Source organism: Fusarium oxysporum, chromosome 1, assembly GCF_000149955.1.
Source record: "Fusarium oxysporum f. sp. lycopersici 4287 chromosome 1, whole genome shotgun sequence".
In the NCBI taxonomy this organism is placed as follows: Eukaryota; Fungi; Ascomycota; class Sordariomycetes; order Hypocreales; family Nectriaceae; genus Fusarium; species Fusarium oxysporum.
In genome coordinates, this window is record NC_030986.1 from 554,867 (window position 1) to 569,473 (window position 14,607).

General features: G+C 51.1%; 5 protein-coding genes across 5 annotated transcripts; 2 read left to right on the forward strand and 3 right to left on the reverse strand.

Annotated features, from left to right (window-relative positions):
* The first annotated feature begins 1,395 nt into the window (after positions 1-1,395).
* FOXG_20432 (uncharacterized protein) lies at positions 1,396-2,057 on the forward strand. The gene has a single exon (XM_018400718.1). It carries the CDS (start codon positions 1,515-1,517, stop codon positions 1,836-1,838), a length of 324 nt encoding a protein of 107 aa, XP_018248972.1. The 5' UTR covers positions 1,396-1,514; the 3' UTR covers positions 1,839-2,057.
* Positions 2,058-3,116: 1,059 nt separating this feature from the next.
* On the forward strand, positions 3,117-5,392 carry FOXG_11018 (uncharacterized protein). The gene has a single exon (XM_018390492.1). The coding sequence runs from the start codon at positions 3,223-3,225 to the stop codon at positions 5,251-5,253; it is 2,031 nt and encodes a 676-aa protein (XP_018248973.1). The 5' UTR covers positions 3,117-3,222; the 3' UTR covers positions 5,254-5,392.
* Positions 5,393-5,519: 127 nt separating this feature from the next.
* On the reverse strand, positions 5,520-10,831 carry FOXG_11019 (uncharacterized protein; the record flags this gene model as incomplete). Its single annotated transcript, XM_018390493.1, has 4 exons — positions 5,520-6,340; positions 6,619-6,727; positions 6,787-6,984; positions 7,034-10,831. The coding sequence occupies 4 exons, from the start codon at positions 10,829-10,831 to the stop codon at positions 5,520-5,522; spliced, it is 4,926 nt and encodes a 1,641-aa protein (XP_018248974.1).
* A 1,017-nt stretch (positions 10,832-11,848) lies between these two features.
* Positions 11,849-13,193, reverse strand: FOXG_11020 (uncharacterized protein). The gene has a single exon (XM_018390494.1). The coding sequence runs from the start codon at positions 12,887-12,889 to the stop codon at positions 11,882-11,884; it is 1,008 nt and encodes a 335-aa protein (XP_018248975.1). The 5' UTR covers positions 12,890-13,193; the 3' UTR covers positions 11,849-11,881.
* Positions 13,194-13,826: 633 nt separating this feature from the next.
* FOXG_11021 (uncharacterized protein) lies at positions 13,827-14,359 on the reverse strand (the record flags this gene model as incomplete). The annotated part of the gene is made up of 2 exons (XM_018390495.1): positions 13,827-13,833; positions 13,968-14,359. The coding sequence occupies 2 exons, from the start codon at positions 14,357-14,359 to the stop codon at positions 13,827-13,829; spliced, it is 399 nt and encodes a 132-aa protein (XP_018248976.1).
* Positions 14,360-14,607: the final 248 nt, after the last annotated feature.

The window sequence follows — 14,607 nt, forward strand, 5'->3', positions numbered from 1 at the left end:
GCGGAGAGGGCGCCTACTGGTTGGACAGCTTCGCTTTAACTGGATCCCTCCCCCGGCGCTGGTAACCTGGTCCGAGCAACCAGGCCCAAGGCCAGTACTTTAGTGGCATGGACCCTCCAAATGGTTTGTATGCTTGGACCCTTTGCATCAGTGCCATAATCTGAATAATATTTGGTGATAGTGTTGGAAGAGACTGATTGGGACTTTACTGGACCAATTAAGCTGTGAGAGTCAGTTCTCATTTCTTTGAAATGTGACATCCAACGTGCTGATTCATGAACCGTATTCCTGAGAAGAAAAAAACTCCATTTGTTCTCGCACTACTTGGCCGATCCCAGCTCGACCCAAGCAACAGGCAACGCATCCTCGTGGATGTTGAGAGTTAAACTGCTTAATCAGGCCTTATTTATGATCGTCTTTGCAAGCAACAAAGTCAAACCAACCACCTCGATTAGTCTCTCGGACCAATTCAAATGCCTCTTCAGCCCGAGGCGATCTTTTCTGTTCTTTCTGTTCAGGGGCCGAATCTAATATCCGACGCGTCCAAACTAACTTAGCGGCACATCGTCGCGTTTGTCGGATGGGTATGGCTGGATGTCATCAAACCAATGCAAGAACGGTAACCGATATACCGGTTTCACGCCAAGTTTCCATAGAAGAAAAGAATACCGTTAGACATTGACTCAACGGTGAATTTGATGTCTTGTGTCGTCGACAGAGTTTTCAACGTCCCCTCTCGATGCGTTGTCAACTTGACCCATATCGAAACTTACCTTGCGGTTATGGCGGTCACGCAGCAAAATACATATGCAAGTACCTTGATATCACGAACATCGACGCGTATCACTCTGCAGACAATGCTACACGGAATGCACCAGCAACCGCCCCATGCACACCATCCCGTTTAACAATTTCGTTGCTTTTGGCGCCCGAGACAACTATCAAGATCCCTCCGATAACTAACCCATCAACCATCTCCTTTAACTTTCGTCCCATCTACTGTTACAGTAAGATCCAGGGTCTAAGACGATCGTCTCCTAAATAATCGGGCAGATAATTAATAACCTGAGACTTTCTCTTCAGCGCTTTACCCATGTCCCTCTGAGCCTAGCCTGGAGCTCACATGGCGCCCCATTTGAAGCGAGGTCTCTTGGTCGATTAGTTACGGAGTATTGAATGGCATCATTTCGCGACATGAGAAGCAAAATGTGGAAACAGTTACTGTGACCGGCATGGTTTCTGTCCGCGTTTGGAGTCGTATTCAACTGCGGAAGCAAATCGCGGGGGTCAAACACACCACGCCCACGGTATGTTTCAGGTCCAAGCCCCCACTCCTAATCCCAATGAAACCTTGATACTTCGAACCTGTTACTATCATTTCTTCTTTTGAACAATCTTACATGACCTGACAAGTGTTCAACGGTGAGCTATCATAGGTTATGAACTGTTGGTCCTTGTTAGACTCTCTTGTCTGCCTGGCAAGGCCATTGTTACATTAAGATATCAGGCACTGCATGTCTGATTGTCCGAGACACTTCGTCTCACCAAAGGAAAGCCACTTGGTCAATGGAACGCATGCATGTTGCCAGCATGAACTACCGGAGACCTCGGCGGTTGAGCCTGTCTTATTCGTCAGCCTTAAGAATTTCGTTCTCGCTTGTTGCTTCATAAAATCGCCAGGGATCTTGGTTGTCACAGTAGCTGTCAATGGTCGGCTTATCCACTATCAAAACAACAGGGCTGGTGCTCAGTCGGTGCCACTGAGAAAATGTCTTCACGAGAAAACGAGTCAAGAATTGAACTCTTGGAGTGGACAGACACCATGGAAACGGATATAAGATGTGGATTGTGTTAACTTCCTATACCTCCACTTCGCTAGTTGGATCTACCAAACACACTGCTGATTACCACGATATAGCTCCAAACACTGCTATATAAACTATTAGCTTGGTAATAGTCCAACTGTTCACAGAGCCCTGTGATTAAACATGAAACTTTTGTTATCGCAATGTTACTGTTCCTTTGCAGGATAGACCATCTCTATATTTATCCCTGTCCCTACCCTGAGCCGTCCATATTCCATGAATTATAGACACTGACTCTTGCTTCGACTTTCTTTTGACAACCGCCACGATGTTGTGCCTCCTCATTGAGACTTTACAACGTCACGATGTGACGTTGCGCAGCTTGGTTACTGACGCATGTTGTGTTCGCTAAACAGCTTCCCCTGTCGAGGAACGGCACTGAAGGTTGAAGCTTGCATCACGGAGAGAAGGTAGTCGGAGAATGAGAGACGAGTCAGTATGCATATGATGTATCATCAATAAAGCAGCGTGATATAGCACAGGATTCTGACTTACACATAAGCTTCAATCCTCGCCGTTGAGATCGTCATCAAATGGACTTCGCTTCGGAGTATCGTCTATATCTTAGGCTATAATCGACGGTATTATTATATTTTCGACCAAGTCTTATCATTATGCTAAGGAATACGTTTTGTTTTCCTGGGATCAAATACGAGATGATGCCTCCTTTGAGGATTTCTCTTTTCTCCTCCGTGCCTCAAGTGATCGTGGCTTGCGAGGATCACCTGGACTACATGCCTATGGAACTCTGTCACCACTGAGGGAAGTTCGCAGTTATGATTGGAGAACTGATACTTGCATGGAACGTAAACTTGGAGATCAGCGGTGACTATCGTGGATACTGTACTCTGTAGATGTTGTGCTATTCCGAAAAATGGCATGAACTTGGCACTGTCCTAATCTTTTTGACCAATTTTATCAAGGAAGCACAAGCCCTCATGCGGAAGCAAGCCGCTGGAAGGTCATATGATGACTGCCAAATTGTGACAAGAAAGTGTATGGAGAAGATAACAAGACGAATAGTTCTTGTCCAGTCTCACGAGAGCTATAGGTTACTCTACATATACGCAGCCGAGATCTGTGATAGACTAAAACAAATTACTACACTGATCAATGGCTACCACTCAACAAGGGCATGAAGCCATGCGTAACATGACTTTATTGTATCTCATATCTCATTTTCACTCGGTAGTGGTGAGGTGGCAAGCTCCTTAACAGCTACACGTGACTTTGGCGTTTTTCGTGTGCCATCCAGACCAAGGTCGTCGCGTCACAGCGCGCCCCGCCATTGACCGTAGAGAGCCTCAACTTCAAATTAACGATCATCAATGGTAATCGTCCAAATATCGCAAACAAAATGGCGCCCGATGTGATTGATCTCATCTCATCGAGCCCGCCACCAAGCCAGTCCATTCCACCCTCTGCACAAGTACCCGAGACCAATCACATCGTTGAACCAGAGAAGCGACACCTGCCAAGCATCGACGCAACCCATTCTGTATCACCTGGACTATTTCTCTCCGATGATTTCGATACAACGATAGACCTCGATGAGTCAATATTGGTCGATTCAAACCCGAACAAAAGACGATGTCTTTATCCCCCAGCGCAACCACCTCCGCTCAAGCGCGTTTCTCCAGCTCCAGAACCTCAAACAATTCTCCCGCCAGTGCGAACGAATGGGAATGGGCGAGCTTCTGTCGCTTCTGACCCTATAGAACTTACGAGTTCTCCAATATTTGCATCACATAGCCAGCTGGAACCTTCGACATATACTGGCAAACCTTCGACAGATACTATCAGCAAGCCCACTAAACAACCGCTTGACGCTGAAGACTCTGATCCTTTCGCAAGTTCACCACAACCAGTGCGACGATCGCCTCCAAAGCCCAAGCCACTCGCAAGACCTATAGAATCTTCCGACCCTTTCGCAAGTTCACCCCACCAAGCGCCGGTAACGACCAAGGTGCCCGAGGCTATCATAACATCACCGCCTGCGCCTCCGCCGAAACCTGCACCAAAGCCAGCCCCAAAGAAGAATGCCACATGGGATCCAATCTCTAGTTCGGCGCCAGATGTCTTCTCTTTCGATTCATCACCGCCACGGAAGAACAATAACGTTATTAACATTGACGACTCCGATGGCGGGGACGGTTCCGAGGATGAATTGCCAGATATCGCTTCTTTCGATGTTGCCAAGATGCGACGTCGATCGCAACTTCAGCGCTCACAAAGCGATGTTGGATCATCAAGATCTCGAACAAAGCCCGCAGCTTCGAATACAAAGTCAGCAGCAGAGCGAGCACGAGAAAAAGAAGCAAAGGCAGCAGCCAAAGAAGTCGAAAAAGAGACCAAACGACGAGAGAAACAGGAAGCCAAGGAAGCCAAACTTCGCGAGAAGGAACGCGCTGCCGCGTTGGCAGAGGTCAACAAGCTACGTACAGACAAGAAGGTTTCAACGCCAGAAATGATGGTCGATATCCCTTCGAGTCTAAATGCCACGGTCACAACTGAACTTCAGACCATGCTAGAACCTTTTGATGTGCAGTACACAATTTGGAATAGCCCGGTCGACAATGTGATCAAATGGCGAAGAAAGGTTCGCAGTCGATACAACGACGAGATTGGTCTCTGGGAGCCAATTCCTCTTCGCCTTGAGGATGAGAAGCATGCTCTCGTTGTGATGCATGCCGATGAGTTTGTGAAGCTGGCGCAGGACGACCAGATTTCAACTCATGTTGGCAAGATGCAAAGACATTTTGCTGATCATTCTCTCGTCTACTTGATTGAGGGCCTCACACCCTGGATGCGCAAGAACAGAAACCTTCGTAATCGTCAATTTACATCGAACGTTCGCGCTCAAGAGGCTGCGGCTTCTACTGCAGGTCGTCGACGAAACAACCCCCCTCCGGAATACGTATCCGAGGAGTTAATCGAAGATGCGTTGTTGCAATTGCAGGTGATGCATGAGGTCTTGATCCATCACACTATGATACCGATGGAAACAGCCGAGCAGATCCTCACATTCACGCAGCACATCTCGACAATACCATATCGAAAACAACGCGACATTGCGACACTTGGAGCAGGGTTTTGCATGGAGAGCGGACAAGTCAAGACAGGCGAGGACGCCAAAGACACCTACGTTCGTATGTTGCAGGAGATTGTCCGAGTCACGGCCCCCATTGCATATGGAGTCGCGGCGGAATTTGGCACCGTCAGCAGTCTGGTTCGAGGCTTAGAAGAGCGCGGGCCAACCCTTCTCGAAGGCGTGAAGAAGAGCGCAAACAAAGATGGTGCTTTCACAGATCGCATGGTTGGCCAAGCAGTAAGTCGACGCATGTACAAAGTTTTCACGGGAGTGGACGAGACAAGCACAGATGTTTAAATAGTGTGTATTATGTATTATATGTAATGATTCTATGAAGACCATCGATCATGATACGATGCAGTTCTAATGAGACCTATGAGTTCATCGTTAGCTAGTGTTACCATAGAAATGACAACAAAGATGATTTGTGAACAAGCTGTCAGACAGCGGTTGGACAAAATTGTTTCCACATTGTGTATTTCAGTACAGGTCTGTGTAATTGCTTCTTCATCATAAAGCTTGGGTGTGTTGTGAGTAAAAGAAGAAAATTTTGAACATACCATTTAGCGAGATACGATGTCCTCATCTTCGAGCTTGCGCTTTCGCGATGTTGGCTTGAAGAATGAGTCCATCGTCTTTTGTTTCGCGTCGAACTTGGCGCTGCCAATTCCGCCCCGGGTCTTTCTCAGACCTTTGAGGTGGTCGACGCTGTTGGTCTTCACGACGCGCATCTGGAGATGCTTGTCGGAAGAGTCACGCGTGATGAGGGCCTCGATGTAGCCGGTGTTGCTCCATGAAGGGCGCACGAAACCAGATGTCTGACCTTCCAGTTCGGCATCTGGACCAGCAGATGAGGAGGTTCTGTCCCGGAGTGCTTTGTAAAAAGTACCGAGAATGATACCGTGAGCGACGATGCAGACGGTCGAGTCTTCGTGCAATCGAGGTAAATGCTCGTCCAAGAAAACATCAGCCCTCTTCCTCATCGCCTGCGGTGTCTCAGAGCCCTCATGCTTCATCGCAGCCCCAAACTTGGTGCCCTCACCCGTCCCAAAGTCCTTCTCCCTCAGCTCCGGCACCTGAATCAATTTCAGGTCCTTCGCGCGTTTCTGCGCATCGAGGATAGCCTGGGCGGTATGCACCGCGCGGCTGAGGTTCGACGAGAAGATGCGATCAATGGCGACGTGCTCAGAGAGGTGAGATGCTAGCCGTTGAGCTTGCATGACGCCGTGGGCAGTCAAGGCTGAGTCGCGAGACCCGGCATAGAGGTTTGCGACGTTGTCGACTGTCTCTCCATGGCGTATGAGGAAGAGACGCATCGTTACATCGTTCAGGAAGGCCACGCCAGAAGCAAGCTGGGCATGATGATTGTTGATGGTTGAGAGAGCTGGAGGAGAAAAAAGTCAGAAATTTGTAGTGCAGATTTCGTGCTGACTCATCAGATTTGAGGCTAGACCTTAAGTGAGCTAGCTCCAATTGAGCACTCGGAATTTTCGCTTCATGTCAATGCGCAACATTATTGGCCAACTAAATCGTGAAATTCGTAAAGCTAAACAAGACAAAACTCCGAACTAATCATACAAATTTCCAATCCCAAAATTCCCAAGATATAATTCATTAAGAGATACCCCATTAATCAATCATTAAAAGCTGTTTATTTCTTACCGGTGACTGTGCCGACGACGTCACCAAGACCAAGGCTGCCGAGGATCTTCTTGAGGCCAAGACCTCCGAGAAGACCATCGAGCAGACCACCAAGACCAAGACCGTTAAGCTGAAGACATTGTTAGCAAGATGATCAATTGATTGTGACGACGAATGGTTGAAACATACCAGAGGACCCAGGATGGGACCGAGAAGCTTGCCAACAAGGCCAAGCACACCGCTGAGCAATAGACCAACAGCAGCGACAATCTGGAAGAGAGGCTCGGCAAGGAGACCCCAGAGAGGGTTGATCTCCTTCTTGGCGTGAGGCATACCTTCAAGCTTGCGCTTGCCCTCCTCAATGGTGGTTTGAATCTCAGTAGAGAGCTATTATCTTGTTAGCGAGTGCTTCAGGGTATGGGAACGTGATACTAACCTCCTTGAGCAAGTTGGCAAGGTGAGCCTCCTCGGGAGTGGCCTCACCACCAGCAACCTTCTGCTTAGCGTTGCGAGCGATACGGCCATCGGGGTCAAGACCACGGATGATGCCATTGGTCTCAGTCAAGATCTTACCACCATCCTCGATGAGAGGCTTGACCTGTCGGACAAGTTCCTCCTCATCACGATCCTCAGGCTTCTGAGCCTCAGCAGCGCTGATCTTGTCGTTGATGGACTTGCAGATGGGTCGGAGCCTCTCAAGGGTTTGCTCAATCTGGTAAGCCAGTTGTTGAGCGAGCTTCTTGTTCTTCTCAGCCTCCTCGGTCTTCTTGGCCTCCTCGGCCTCAGCCTGCTCGCGCTTGAGTCTCTCCTCCTCAGTCTCGCCCTCGGGCTCGGGCTCCTCCTCCTTGGGGATGTCCTCGAGAAGAGAGACGTGACCGATGACGGAACCCTTCTGGTTGAAGACATCGCCGTCCTCATCGATCTCCTTGCCAGCGCAGTCGAGAAGCTCACCGCTGGTAAGCTTGCCGATGATGTTGCCATCAGCGTCAACGACGTTACCCTCGCGGTTCACCTTTCGGCCAGCCAGAGGGTTGTGCTTCTGCTCCTTCTCAGGCTCCTCCCAGCGCTCAGCCTTGCCAATGACATTACCGTTGGAGTCGGTGATCTCACCGTCATCATCAACAGCGCGTCCAGCAAGAGCCTTAGCGTCACCAATGACAAGTCGGCCAACAACCTCACCAGCTCCGTTGACGACCTTACCGTCCTTGCCGACGGTGCAGTTCTTGAGCTGGGCGAAGGGGCCCTCCTTCTTACCACCGCGCTCGCCCTCAGAGACGAGCTCGGCCTTGCCAATGATGTCGCCAGACTCACTTCGGATGTTTCCATCCTTGTCAGACATGCGTCCGACAAGCTTCTGGACATCACCCTCAATGACACGGCCGTAGATCTCGCCAGACTCGCTGACGAGGTTACCGGCCTTGTTGACGCGCTTGCCAGCAAGAGCAGATTTGTCGACGGGCTTCTCCTCCTCAACTTCAGGAGCCTCCCAGCGCTTGGCCTTACCGACAGTGTTGCCACGGCGGTCGAGAATGTCACCATCCTCATCGACCTCGCTGCCCTTGAGCTGCTTGGGGTCACCCTCGATGACCTCACCAACCTGCTCGCCCTGGTACATGACACGACCATCAGACTCGACGGTGGCGCCGGGGAAGTGCTCGAAGGGAGCGGATGACTTGTCCTCACGCTCAGAGACAGAGACGGGCTCGGCCTTGCCAATAACCTCGCCGGAGTCGTTCCAGATGTTACCATTCTCGTCGGCGCGCTTGCCAACAAGCTCCTTCAGTTCACCCTCAACAACCTTGCCGACGACAGTACCGTTGGCATCGACGAGCTTGCCGACCTTGTTAACCTTGGAGCCCTTGAGGATGGAGCGATCCTTCTTCTGGACGCGGTCCCACTCAGCGAGGGGCTCAGCCTGGCCGACGACCTTGCCGTCTCTCCAGATCTTGCCATTCTCATCAGCCTTGAGGCCAACGAGCTGTCGGATCTCACCCTCGGTGACCTTGCCGATGGTGTCTCCCTTGTCGTTGGTGAGACCACCCTCCTTGTCGACAACAGCTCCCTTGAGGATGGAGAAGTCCTTCTGCTCACCACGCTCCCATTCGGGAAGAGGCTCAGCCTTACCAACGGCCTTACCGGTCTTGTCCCAGATGGTACCTTGGTCGTCAGAAGCCAAGCCGATGAGCTGCTTGATCTCGCCCTCAACGACCTTACCGAAGAGGTGACCCTTCTCGTTGACGAGGTTTCCGTTCTTGTCAACAGTGGTGCCCTTTAGGATGCTGTAATCCTTCTGCTCACCACGCTCCCACTCAGGAAGAGGCTCGGCCTTTCCGACCTTCTTGCCAGTCCTGTCCCAAATAGTACCCTGCTCATCAGCAGTGAGGCCAATGAGTTGCTTGATCTCGCCTTCAGTGACCTTGCCGATGAGGTGGCCCTTGTCGTTGACGAGGTTACCCTCCTTGTCGACGGTGGTACCCTTGAGGATGGAGAAGTCAAGCTGCTCGCGGTCCCACTCGGGGATGGGCTCAGCCTTGCCAAGCTGCTTGCCGGTCTTGTCCCAGATGACACCTTGGTCGTCACTGCTGAGGCCGATGAGTTGCTTGAGCTCTCCCTCGACAACCTTGCCGAGCTTGTCGCCCTTCTCGTTGACGAGGTTGCCCTCCTTGTCGACGGTGGTGCCCTTGAGGATGGAGAAGTCGAGCTCCTTGGCAGCCTCCTCGCCCTCAGCAGCCTTCTCTTCAACGGCCTCTTCGCCCTCGGCGGCCTTGTCCTTGGCCTCCTCAGTGGCATCGCCAGTAACTTCCTCGCCCTCGGCAACCTTGCCTTCGGCGGTCTCCTCACCTTCAGCAAGCTTTCCTTCAGCGGCCTCTTCGCCTTCGGCAACCTTGCCTTCAGCAGTCTCTTCACCCTCGACTGCCTTGCTCTTGGCATCCTCGGGGAGGTCACCAGCAGCTTCCTCGCCCTCAGCAACCTTGCCCTCAGCGGCCTCTTCGCCTTCGGCAACCTTGCCTTCAGCAGTCTCTTCACCCTCGGCGGCCTTGCTCTGGGCCTCCTCAGGGAGATCCTTAGCGGCTTCCTCGCCTTCGGCGGCCTTGTCCTGGACCTCATCGATGACACCAGCAGCTTCTTCACCAGGAGCCACAGACTTCAGGTCATCACCAGCCTTGGACTTATCACCGTCATCACCAGGGGCCTCGCCGCTGGGGATCTCGTCGGCAGCCTCAGACTTGTCGGGAACTTCAGACTTGGGAACCTCGTCTTGGGCACCCTCAGTCTTCTCCTGAAGCTTCTCCTCGACCTCCTCAGGCTTGGGAACATCCTGCTCGTCGACCTTGGAGGTAACATCCTCCTTGGCCTCCTCAGGGATATCCTTGGCCTGTTCAGGAACACCCTCAGCAGTATCCTCTGCCTTGCCGGTTGCCTCCTTAGCCTCCTCGGACTCTGGGGGGATATCCTTCAGCTTGTCTCCAGCGTCAGGAGCGTCGCGGTCCTCGAGGCTGATGTCCTTCTGGTCTTGGCCTTCAGAGTTGACATCGGGTGTCTCGTCCTTGACCTCTGGGGCTCCGGGTGTCTCGGCTGGTGTCTTTGTGTCGGTAGCTTGGGAGGTGGCTTCTGACTTGTTGGCAATGCCCTCAGTCGCACCGCCAACGGTGTCTGTGGCGCCCTCTGCGGTGTCGCCAACGGTATCTGTAGCACCCTTCGCTGTATCGCCAATGGTATCCGTAGCGCCCTTTGCTGTGTCGCCAACGGTATCTGTGGCACCCTTCGCTGTGTCGCCAACAGCCTTTCCAACGGCACCGGTAACGCTACCGACGGCGCTTCCCAAACCACCAGACTTCTTTTCTTTGGACTGGGTTGTGTATTCGCTCTTCTCCTCGTCGTGGGAGTCCTCTTCCTCTTCAGGCTTGCCTTGTTCTATGGGCAGGGTCTTGCCGAGAACATCGCCTGAAGAGCTGACAACTTCACCGGCTTGATTGACGGTGTTACCAACGAGGTTCTGGAGGTTATCGGTGTCGACGATCTTGCCAACGGTCTTGCCGGCTTCATCTAGGACTTCTCCGGCATCATTCACGACGCCAGCTCCACTCCTGGGGACTGACTCGAGATTGACTGCAATGGGGACGATAAGCGCCAAACTTGGTGAAGGACTATTGAACGCACCAGGGGATTCCTGCTCTTTGGAAGAGGCAGTATCTTTTGTTGTGTCTTGAACCTGGGAGGAGAGGTCTGCCATGATGTGGTGGTTTTGGACTGGTTCAACTCCTTCAAGGTCGAGAAAAGGGTATCTTTCAGATAAGAGAGGATTAATGGGGTATTGTTGTGTTAGTTGGGAATTGTTATTGTTATCGGGATTGTTGTTTTGGGTATCGCTTCGCAAGTTGGCCAAGAATGGAATGAATTGATACTTTTGTCGAAACCGCAACCACCACCACATCTTCAACTACTTATACCGACACACGGCTTATACAAAACAAGTTTTACTGCCAGGCCATTCTCGATTTCGATCACGTCAATTCAAAGTCACAACGTCAGTGTGAGCCTAATTTTCTAGCCATGATACTGCGCCGCACCTTGCTATCGGACGAGAAAGCTGCAACAGCCACACGTCATGATGAAGATCTAAGCGCGGGGAGGGTGTGGCGAGAGCTGTTGGATGACGTTATAGGGAGCTCTCCTAACATGGATATGTTACACAATGAGCAATGGGGCGAAGAGCTCTAGACTCCAAGGTGCCGTGTAAGTGCCCCAGGCCCAGGATGAGGCTGCTCTACCTTCCCGACGAGAATGTCCAGCGGTTGGAAAACAGGCTTGCGGGGTGGAGGATGCACACCATCTACGAGACGGAGCTTGCACATTCAGGGTATGAATCGAGATGAGAAACTGGGTCTGTCTAGTGAGGGGATCTGGGAGAAGGGGTTGCGTGTGCAGTAGCCTCAAAAAAAGAGACAACCGGGTTTTTGACAAGAGCCAAACGTCCAACTGGAACTTTGAGATGGCAAATGTGTAGCAAGAGTGAGTGAATGATGAACTAATCTAGCGTGACGGGGAGGGGTTACCCCATGAGGTTTACTTATTCCGAGGTGTGGAGGGGCGTTTATGTGGTGAGCGAGAGCCACTTTCACTCATACGAATGTGATGCATATGCTTGCCTTGGTTGGCTTGGCTTACCCTTACCTTACCTTACTTTGCCTTACATGAGTGTAGTCTGGTTCAATTTTGCATGGGGGTGTTTATGGAGAAGGTCGGATAATTGTGAAACGCACCAAGAAAAAAAATAAGTAGATTATCGATTATCGCTATCTGTTGTCTCAGTCTGACTACCGCTGCTCTTTGTCTCGGTTACAAGGTTCCTATTGAAGACTGTGGGAATCTTGATGATGAGCTGAATACCATCATAGGTGGACTTGACGTCCAGGAACAGCTCGTCAGGCCTTGGAGCACCTGGTGGCTTTGGGTTTGCAGTGTTAGTTGTGCCGGTAGTCCCAGCACCCTGGGCCTGTTCCCTTTCCTTGTCCTTGTTCTCGGAAAGTTTGTCGGTTCCGTCTTGGGATGGCATCGGCTTGTCGAGCTTGCCAATCCTGTTCCCCTGGTCATCATAGATGTTTCCCTCATCATCGACTTTGAGTCCACCTGCTGCAAGTGGCTTGAGAGCAGGCTTGATGTAGTTCTCGCAGACTTGACCAGCCACTTCACCGTCCTCGTCGAGGACCTGTCCATTCGGCATGACTGGTCGTCCTACCATGGACGGGAGATCGCCTTCTACACGACCGAGGACAGTACCGTCCCAGTCTAGAATGTTGCCAAACTCATCGATGTATTTGCCGTCTAGACCAGCAGCCAACCTTTCAGGTGATTGTGATTGTGTTTTTGAGTGTGCATCTGTTTGGTCTGTGCTCTCTGATACTGGCTTTATCCTTGGTATGCGAATCTCAGGGTTTGAGACTTTTGGTTCAGATGTGCGTCCATTGCGGACAGGAACATTGACCTCGTAAGTGCTGTGCGTAGGATCGCCATCAGGGGTGGGTGATGAAGACATTGGGATGGGATCAAATTGTTCCTGAGGCTGATGATCCTCGTGGTGAGGCTGTAGTTTTTCCTGCTGCTGGTGCTGCTGGTGCGGCTGCGGCTGTTGCTGATCCTGGACCTGTTTTGGGGGTCTGCTGGGTCTCGAGGTGGAAGGCTGGAATATGGAGATGGCAGAGGAGAGTGCTGACCTGATGCCAGCGCCGTGCCAAAAGGGCTGCTTTGATGTTGACGTGTGGCTGGTAGAGCTTGGTTTGTGCGGGGACATGACGACAGGTAGTAGCAAGGCTCTGCATGCATGAAACTTGGAACCTCGAATTGGGGCTTGATTTTTTTTTTAGTGCTGTCTGAGTTTATTAGTTGCAGTGAGAGTCACAGTAACAAGAGAAAAGAGCGGGAAACGCCCCCTATTTCTTAGTGTAAAGTATATCTGACTGAACCCCTGTGTCTAACTAGCTGTAACAGATGAGAGCCGCATTTCAGAAGAAGGTGAGATCAAAAAAACAAGATGTAACTCTGGAAATATTCTGGTCCAGTTTCTCTGATCGTCCGCGCTCGTCACGATCGCGGACCACCCGGGAACAAGAGGCTAGCAGGGATGTGAGCAAGATGAGACAAGACAGCTAAAAAGGTGAACCCTGGTTTTTGAGTGAGAAGAGAGAGTTGATTGGTGGGAGCCCTTACAAAACCTAGCCCCTGCTTCCACCTCGGACCAAGCTTTCTCAGAAGCTGGTTCCTGGCTGGAACGGCTGGGCTAGACTTGAAGAGGATGGTGTTGAGGTGGCTTGCGTGGCACTATCGTGTGTGGCTTGCTAGTTGCCAACTACATCCTTGTCATTTGATGTAATCTGACGTTTTGGTTAGTTTCGGGGAATTTCAACTGTCATGTTATTTTCGTCACTCTTTTCTCACTCAGTGTGAGGACTGCAAATATGTACTATTATACGGTGTTTACATAGAGGCAGAGGCAGAGACAGAGTGAGAGTAGAGAGTGAATGCTTTTGGATTCATGTAATATATAATGTTGTAGTGTTGTATTTATCCCTCCCAGAAGCAGCAGTAAACCATCATTAATAAACACCATGTTGCGCCGCCACAGATCGTCGTGCTGTTGTACTAACAGTAACTTTACATGGGTACCATCATGACATGAACAGAACAAAGCCAAACATAAACATAACCGAGACAAATAGTGACAATCTCTTCTAGTTTCTGCACAGCGCAAAGCAATTAGCCTCTGCTTGTCAAACACACGGTGGCGTCTATCCCGTTCTGGAGATTTGCAAGCCAAGTAAGATACGACGGCCACAGGGAGGTTAAAGGAAAGATTGGAGGTTATCACGTACAGTAGAGAGAGCTCGAGATCACCGTGGATACGAGCCTTGAGCTGGATCTCAATGTCGAGGTTGAGATCTAGGCGCAGGCGCAGCGTGTCCTTGCCAGCATCACCGCCGCCGCCCTGCTGCTGACCGCCCGTGAGACCGCCCAGACCGCCTGTCACGCCGCCTAGGGTGTTGGTCACGCCGTCTGTGACGCCGCCGACTGTGTTGCCCAGGTCTCCGGCGAGAGGCAGCTGGTCGAGAGGTCCTGATCCTCCCTGCTGCTGCTGCTGCTGGGGTGGTGCTTGTTGGCGACGCTTGCTGCCCTTCTTCTTGCTGCGGCGCTCTCGTCGGGGCGCTTCTTCGCTGGACATGGTCTGGTCGTCAGACTCGATGCGGTCCTTTTCCATGGAAGACATGATGATGATGAATTAAAAGAGTCGCTTGCTTAGAGATGAGTTGGCGATGAATGTAGTGTTGATGTTGGTGTAAGTGGATTAGTTTCTCACTAAAAAAGTACAGGTTTGAAGAAATTAAATTAACTTAAAGAAACGGACGTGATATAAGTTTGAAACTACGCAAAACCTCATAACAGGATTTAGACCCCCATGAGGTCATGATCGCGATGAGAATCCAGTAAAATACCCTGCTCAACCCAGCCCACTTT

Coding starts and splice junctions, on each gene's coding strand:
- FOXG_20432 (XM_018400718.1), top strand. CDS start 1,515: ATGTCTGATTGTCCGAGACACTTCGTCTCACCAAAGGAAAGCCACTTG.
- FOXG_11018 (XM_018390492.1), top strand. CDS start 3,223: ATGGCGCCCGATGTGATTGATCTCATCTCATCGAGCCCGCCACCAAGC.
- FOXG_11020 (XM_018390494.1), bottom strand. CDS start 12,889: ATGTCCCCGCACAAACCAAGCTCTACCAGCCACACGTCAACATCAAAG.